General features: G+C 53.8%; 1 protein-coding gene across 1 annotated transcript in view; it reads left to right on the top strand.

The window, feature by feature from the left end:
- The first annotated feature begins 7,145 nt into the window (after window positions 1–7,145).
- The window catches only part of si:dkey-22o22.2 (neural-cadherin), a 92,155-nt gene continuing 91,800 nt past the window's right edge, over window positions 7,146–7,500 (top strand). Inside the window, exon 1 of the mRNA XM_034554267.1 lies at window positions 7,146–7,500. This exon is cut by the window's right edge and continues 579 nt beyond it. Within this exon, the coding sequence (XP_034410158.1) occupies window positions 7,146–7,500 (355 nt within the window).

The following is a 7,500-nucleotide window of genomic DNA, read 5'->3' as shown; positions in this document are numbered from 1 at the left end:
GGCGCCTGACTTTCTGTTTTTACTTTTTTATTCTGGTCTTTCATTTCAGCTGCTGCAGTTCATCAGAAACTGATTTTGTAGCAGAGTTTAAATCATACATTCAGTTATTGTCAATGAGCTGTTGAGGCTTTCATGTGCTGGATGTTCTCGTTCCTGGAAAAAGCCTCAACATTAAATATGGAGATGATCTTCTGATGAGAGGATGTGTCGTCATGTCATGGCTCCATACTGTATGGATGTGTGTGTGTGTGAGTCTGTGTGTGTGAGTGTATGGGTGTGTGAGTCTGTGTGAGTGTGTGGGTGTGTGAGTCTGTGTGTGTGTGAGTGTGTGTGTGTGTCTGTGTGTGTGTGTGACACTCAGCCAGTCTGTTTTATCAGAGCTCAGTCTTTCATCTCTGCAGCAGGCCTACAGACCGGGTGACACCGACACCCAGGGGTCCCTGAACACATCATCCCCGTCCTCCACTCTTCAACCCCGAAAACTCTCTGGAAACCACCACGACACACACACACACACACACACACACACACACACACACAGACACAGACACAGACACAGACACAGACACAGACACACACACACACTCACACAGACACAGACACAGACACAGACACACACGCCGTTTGGTTTTTAGACGTGAAATCATTCTAATTTCTCTTTGTGATTAATTTGCTCATCAGAATATTTAACTTGAACTTTTCTCACCTTCAGTTCATTAGATCGAATAAAAATCTCATTTTATTTTGGGACGACGTTCCCTGATTTGTTGTCTTGTTGGCTGAAATGCTCATTCATGAGCAACGAGTTAAAAGACGTTTTTAGGACGTGTTGGAGCAGCCGGCGCCCCCTGGGGTCAGAGGTCATCCAGAACATGAACACAGCGTATTATAAAGGATTATGAATATCTTCTGCACGCGCAGGAGATCGGACGTGTGACTTCTGTCACGAATCATCACGTTTAGAAACAGTGTGTGTGTGTGTGTAACGTGTGTGTGTGTGTGTGTGTGTGTAACGTGGCGTCCACCCTGTCGCTTCCTTCTCGTCGCCTTCAGCATCTTCACAACGCGGAAGAAAGAAGTTCTTCCACCTGACTGCTTCGGAACAATAGGCCAGAAACAAATTTATATTTATTTATGCGATTACGGTTCGTTGGGTGGCGCTGAAGCAGTAACGTCGCTGTTATCAGGAACCCTCCAGAGGGAACCAGATCCCAGAGGGTCCTGCAGCATTGATCCCTCCAGAGGGAACCAGATCCCAGAGGGTCCTGCAGCATTGAACCCTCCAGAGGGAACCAGATCCCAGAGGGTCCTGCAGCATTGAACCCTCCAGAGGGAACCAGGTCATGGTAGGAGAAAGTGAGGTGGAAATGGAGGAGGGTGAGGAGAAGCTTCATCCTCTGAAGAGGAAGGCCGGGGGGGACGAGGAAGGCTCGCAGAAAAAAAGGGACCTGTGGGCCAAGGGTATGAGTCTGAGTCCAGTATGGACGACTACTCTGTGGTAGAGAGTGGGTCCTCTGATGACACTGACTGTGAGAGGGAATATAGTCTGGCCAGGCTGAAATGGTTCCTCAAGGACACAAAGAATAGGAAGTGTGAAGTGGAGAAACACTTCACCGATCTGCCGAAGCTGATTCTATCTATCAGGCTTCATATGAAGAACAAGACGAAGAGAGGTTTTACACGCCAGGAGATCTATAGACTTCAGAAGATCAGGACAGTGGTGAATAAAGGGCTGAAGGAGGAGGCTGACAGCCAAGCACAGGAGGCCGGAGATCCGGAGGAGCAGCCCGGAGGAGCAGCACGGAGGAGCAGCCCGGAGGAGCAGCACGGAGGAGCAGCACGGAGGAGCAGCACGGAGGAACGACCCAGAGGAGCAGCACGGAGGAGCAGCCCAGAGGAGCAGCACGGAGGAGCAGCCCGGAGGAGCAGCAGCCCGGAGGAGCAGCACGGAGGAACGACCCAGAGGAGCAGCACGGAGGAGCAGCCCGGAGGAGCAGCACGGAGAAGCGACCCAGAGGAGCAGCCCGGAGGAGCGACCCGGAGGAGCAGCCTGGAGGAGCGACACAGAGGAGCAGCCCGGAGGAGCGACCCAGAAGAGCAGCCTGGAGGAGCAACCCAGAGGAGCAGCCCAGAGGAGCAGCCCGGAGGAGCGACCTTGAGGAGCGACTCAGCCCAGAGGAGGAGAAACCTGGACTGAAACGATGGCATTGAAACGGGGTCTCAGGACCACCAGCGGACAGAAGCGTTGTGTTTGTTGGTTTTGGTTGTTTTTGTTGTTTGATTTGGTTTTGAAGTGAGTGCAATGTTCTGTTTGTTTGTTCGTTTTTTAATGTAAAATAAAGGTTTTCTAAAAATCAAAAAAAATCTCTCTCTCTCTCGACGCAGGATCATCTCCATAGACGACAGAGAGTTCATTATCACTGAAAACGAGCAGGGAACGGGTTATAATAGTTAGAGGAGACAAGGAAGGAGGAGACAAGGAGAGGAGGAAAGGCTGGGAGGGAAGGAAGGAGGAGACAAGGAGAGGAGGAATGGCTGGGAGGGAAGGAAGGAAGGAGGGAGGGAGGAAGGAAGAACGAGGGGTCAGGAGGACGGAAGAAGGAAGGAGAGGGAAGATTTGTTAAGATACAGAAATAGATGAGAGGAAACATAAAGAAGAACAAAAAAGGAGGTAAAGGAAGAAAGAGAGAGGAGGAAAGTAAACAAGGAGATACAAAACAGATCGGGGAGGAGAGAAGGAGGAAAAGGAAGAGAGGATACTGTAAACAGAGAGGATGGGAGGAGAAGAAGAGAGGGAGATAGGAGATTGAAAAAGAAAAGAGGGAAGGAGGGAAGAGGAGAGCATGATAATGTAGGAGAGAGGAAAGGAGGAAAATGACAGGAAGGACAGAAGATGAGGGAAGGATGAAAGAATGAAAGGGTTAAAGGAGAAGGAGGAGGAAAGGAGAACAAAGACACAAAACGACTACAAAGAGACACAAAACAACTACAAAGAGACACAAAATGACTACAAAACGACTACAAAGAGACAAAGAGGCAGAGGAGGAGGAGGAGGAGGTCTTAATATAGAATATACTGACTCTGTCACTTTTACCCCCTAAAAGAATAAGGGAGAGCTGAGTCTGCACACGTCACTGTTCATCCGAGCAGCACCTCCTGATGTGGTGGCAGCAGGGTGGAGGCTGCAGGGTGGAGGCAGCAGGGTGGAGGTAGCAGGGTGGTGCAGCAGGGTGGAGGCAGCAGGGTGGAGGTAGCAGGGTGGTGCAGCAGGGTGGTGTAGCAGGGTGGTGTAGCAGGGTGGAGGCTGCAGGGTGGTGTAGCAGGGTGGAGGTAGCAGGGTGGTGTAGCAGGGTGGAGGCAGCAGGGTGGAGGCTGCAGGGTGGAGGTAGCAGGGTGGAGGCTGCAGGGTGGAGGCAGCAGGGTGGAGGCAGCAGGGTGGAGGTAGCAGGGTGGTGTATCAGGGTGGAGGCAGCAAGGTGGAGGCTGCAGGGTGGAGGCTGCAGGGTGGAGGCAGCAGGGTGGAGGTAGCAGGGTGGAAGCTGCAGGGTGGAGGCTGCAGGGTGTAGGCTGCCGGGTGGAGGTAGCAGGGTGGAGGCTGCAGGGTGGAGGCTGCCGGGTGGAGGTAGCAGGGTGGAGGCTGCCGGGTGGAGGTAGCTGGGTGGAGGCTGCCGGGTGGAGGTAGCAGGGTGGAGGCTGCAGGGTGGAGGTAGCTGGGTGGAGGCTGCCGGGTGGAGGTAGCAGGGTGGAGGCTGCAGGGTGGAGGCTGCCGGGTGGAGGTAGCAGGGTGGAGGTAGCTGGGTGGAGCCTGCAGGGTGGAGGTAGCTGGGTGGAGGCTGCAGGGTGGAGGTAGCTGGGTGGAGGCTGCCGGGTGGAGGCTGGTTGGAGGACCTCAGCATTAGAGCAACAGTGTGACAGTAACAGCGTCACTGGTCCCAGGTCAGCCTGTATGTTGCACGTATTGTTTGTTCTTCTCTAACAGGAAGTCAGCTTCTCCAACAGCCAATGGGATGCTTCCCTTGAGTTATTAAACATAACCTCTGTGTTTATGGTTCTCCAGGTTCCCTTCATTAAAATTACTTTAATGGTGTTTGAAGTGTAAAGTCACACTTAGGGGCGTTCACTGACCTGTTTATAAATCAGACAACACAACATCTCAGTTTCTTTATTCTTCACAAAGAGATACAAAAGGTAAATTTATGTTTCCACGTTGGTTAAAGTTATAGTTGTTTTAATTCAGCAACTCGTTGTTTGTGGAAAACTTTCCGGTGACAGAATTATTATTATTATTTATTTTCAATTCTTAACTAAAGTTATTTCATGCAGAAAACAAACAAATACATCTGACATGTCACTCACACCTGTCAGTCTGGAGGTGAGTGACAGCTCTTTGAACACATTATGAGAGTGGAAATAGCTTCAAAGAGTGTGTGTGTGTGAAAGTGAGTGTGTGTGTGTGTGAGTGTGTGAGTGTGTGTGTGTGAGTGTGTGAGTGTGTGAGTGTGTGTGTGTGAGTGTGTGAGTGTGTGAGTGTGTGAGTGTGTGTGAGTGTGTGAGTGTGTGTGTGTGTGACTGTGTGTGTGTGTGAGTGTGTGAGTGTTTGTGCGTGCGTGCGTGTGTGTGTGAGTACTTAAAAAGAAATACCACTTAATTAAAAATGTCATTTTGGAGTTATTCATCTGCACACGCTCCCTCACCTGCTCCCTCACCTGCTCCCTCTCCTGCTCCCTCTCCTGCTCCCTCACCTGCTCCCTCACCTGCTCCATCTCCTGCTCCCTCACCTGCTCCCTCTCCTGCTCCCTCACCTGGTCCCTCTCCTGGTCCCTCTCCTGCTCCCTCACCTGCTCCCTCTCCTGCTCCCTCACCTGGTCCCTCTCCTGGTCCCTCTCCTGGTCCCTCTCCTGGTCCCTCACCTGCTCTCTCACCTGCTCCCTCACCTGCTCCCTCTCCTGCTACCTCTCCTGCTCCCTCACCAGCTCCCTCTCCAGCTCCCTCACCTGCTCCCTCATCTGCTCCCTCATCTGCTCCCTCACCAGCTCCCTCTCCTGCTCCCTCACCAGCTCCCTCACCTGCTCCCTCACCTGCTCCCTCTCCTGCTCCCTCACCTGCTCCCTCTCCTGCTCCCTCACCTGCTCCCTCACCTGCTCCCTCTCCTGCTCCCTCACCTGCTCCCTCACCAGCTCCCTCACCTGCTCCCTCACCTGCTCCCTCACCAGCTCCCTCACTGCTCCACCAGCTGACACCTTTGGCCTAATTGAACTGGTTAGTGGTGAGTCGCTCCTCATGTGATGAAAGGATGTGAGGAGCTCCTCCGGGTGCATTAGACTCCTCCCCTCACTAACTCCTCCCCTCACTAACTCCTCCCCTCACTAACTCCTCCACACCTCCACCTGCTCATGTTCACTCTTAACACATAGAAGCTGCTTGAATCCTCTCTCACTGTATCTCTCTCCCCCTCTCTCTCTCTCTCTCTCTCTCCTCCTCTCTCTCCCCTCCTCTCTCTCTCTCTGCGTGTGTCTCTCCTCCTCTCTCTCTCTGTGTCTCTCCTCCTCTCTCTCTCTCCCCTCCTCTCTCTCTCTCTCTGCGTGTGTCTCTCCCTCTCTCTCTCTCTCTCTCTCCCCTCCTCTCTCTCTCTCTGCGTGTGTCTCTCCCCCCCTCTCTCTCTCTCTCTCTGCGTGTGTCTCTCCCTCTCTCTCTCTGTGTCTCCCCCCTCTCTCTCTCCCCTCCTCTCTCTCTCTCTGCGTGTGTCTCTCCCCTCCTCTCTCTCTCTCTCTGTGTCTCTCCTCCTCTCTCTCCCCCATCTCTCTCTCGCTCTCTGCGTGTGTCTCTCCCTCTCTCTCTCTCTCTCTGTGTCTCCCCCCTCTCTCTCTCCCCTCTCTCTCTCTCTCTGTGTCTCTCCTCCTCTCTCTCCCCCATCTCTCTCTCGCTCTCTGCGTGTGTCTCTCCCCCTCTCTCTCTCTCCCCTCCTCTCTCTCCCCTCCTCTCTCTCTCTCTGCGTGTGTCTCTCCCTCTCTCTCTCTCTCTGTGTCTCTCCTCCTCTCTCTCTCTCCCCTCCTCTCTCTCTCTCTGTGTGTGTCTCTCCCTCTCTCTCTCTGTGTCTCCCCCCTCTCTCTCTCTCTCTCTCTGCGTGTGTCTCTCCCTCTCTCTCTCTCTCTCTGTGTCTCTCCTCCTCTCTCTCTCTCTCCCCTCCTCTCTCTCTCTCTCTGTGTGTGTCTCTCCCTCTCTCTCTCTCTCTCTCTCTGTGTCTCCCCCCTCTCTCTCTCCCCTCCTCTCTCTCTCTCTGCGTGTGTCTCTCCCCTCCTCTCTCTCTCTCTCTCTCTCTCTCTGTGTCTCTCCTCCTCTCTCTCCCCCCTCCTCTCTCTCTCTCTCTCTGCGTGTGTCTCTCCCCCTCTCTCTCTCTCCCCTCCTCTCTCTCTCTGCGTGTGTCTCTCCCCTCCTCTCTCTCTCTCTCTCTCTGTGTCTCTCCTCCTCTCTCTCCCCCATCTCTCTCTCGCTCTCTGCGTGTGTCTCTCCCCCTCTCTCTCTCTCCCCTCCTCTCTCTCCCCCCCTCTCCTCTTCCCTCTGTTTCTCCCCCATCAGCTGATTCAGCATGTCAGTGGGCGGGTCTTTCGACCCTGTCACTCAGACCCTAACCCCGCTCGGTGATTGGTCCCTCTCCTCCTGGCTGGGCGGGGCCGCGCAGCCACATGGAGGTCTGCTCGGTGTCCCGGTGCCGTCAGTCGGCTCCATCCTCCGCTGGAGGAACTATTTAAAGAGAGCACATTTTAATATCACTCCTGTGACGTCATTTTGTTATTTAAATCACCGGAGGAGAAATATTCTCTAAAAGTGTTTTTTGATTGGTTGATGAATTAACTGGAATATCAAATATCGGATTGAGGAGCTAATTAGAGAAAATATTAATAACTTCTCTGCTAATGAAAGAGAGTTAGAACCCTTTGAAGTAGAACCTCTTGGAGAACCCTTTGAAGTAGAACCTCTTGGAGAACCCTTTGAAGTAGAACCTCTTGGAGAACCCTTTGAAGTAGAACCTCTTGGACAACCCTTTGAAGTAGAACCTCTTGGAGAACCCTTTGAAGTAGAACCTCTTGGAGAACCCTTTGAAGTAGAACCTCTTGGAGAACCCTCCGCTCCTGATTGATGGGAACATGAGCGCAGCTGCTTCCGGTCCGGTGCTCGTGCTCCACCTGCTGCTGCTCGGCTCCCCGGTGAGCCCCGCGCGCTACTACGGACAGGTAGCGGAGAACTCCCCGGCCGGGACGCCGGTGGACGGGGTGCTGCTCCCGGTGGGAGCCGGCGGCTGCCCCGGCGCGGTCCTCACTGCCCGCCTGACGGGGGACTACGCGTCGGATTTCAGGCTCATTCAGCACCGCGGGGACCGGAACCACCGGGGGCACCTGGGTCTGGTCTCCGCCAAAGCGCTGGACCGGGAGTTCATCGCGATGTACGAGCTGACGGTGGCGCTGCCGCCGCGGTGCCTGCGGAGACCGGCCGCCGTCCAGG

Source organism: Cyclopterus lumpus, chromosome 16 (assembly GCF_009769545.1).
Source record: "Cyclopterus lumpus isolate fCycLum1 chromosome 16, fCycLum1.pri, whole genome shotgun sequence".
In the NCBI taxonomy this organism is placed as follows: Eukaryota; Metazoa; Chordata; class Actinopteri; order Perciformes; family Cyclopteridae; genus Cyclopterus; species Cyclopterus lumpus.
This window is presented reverse-complemented; position numbering and strand designations above follow the sequence as displayed.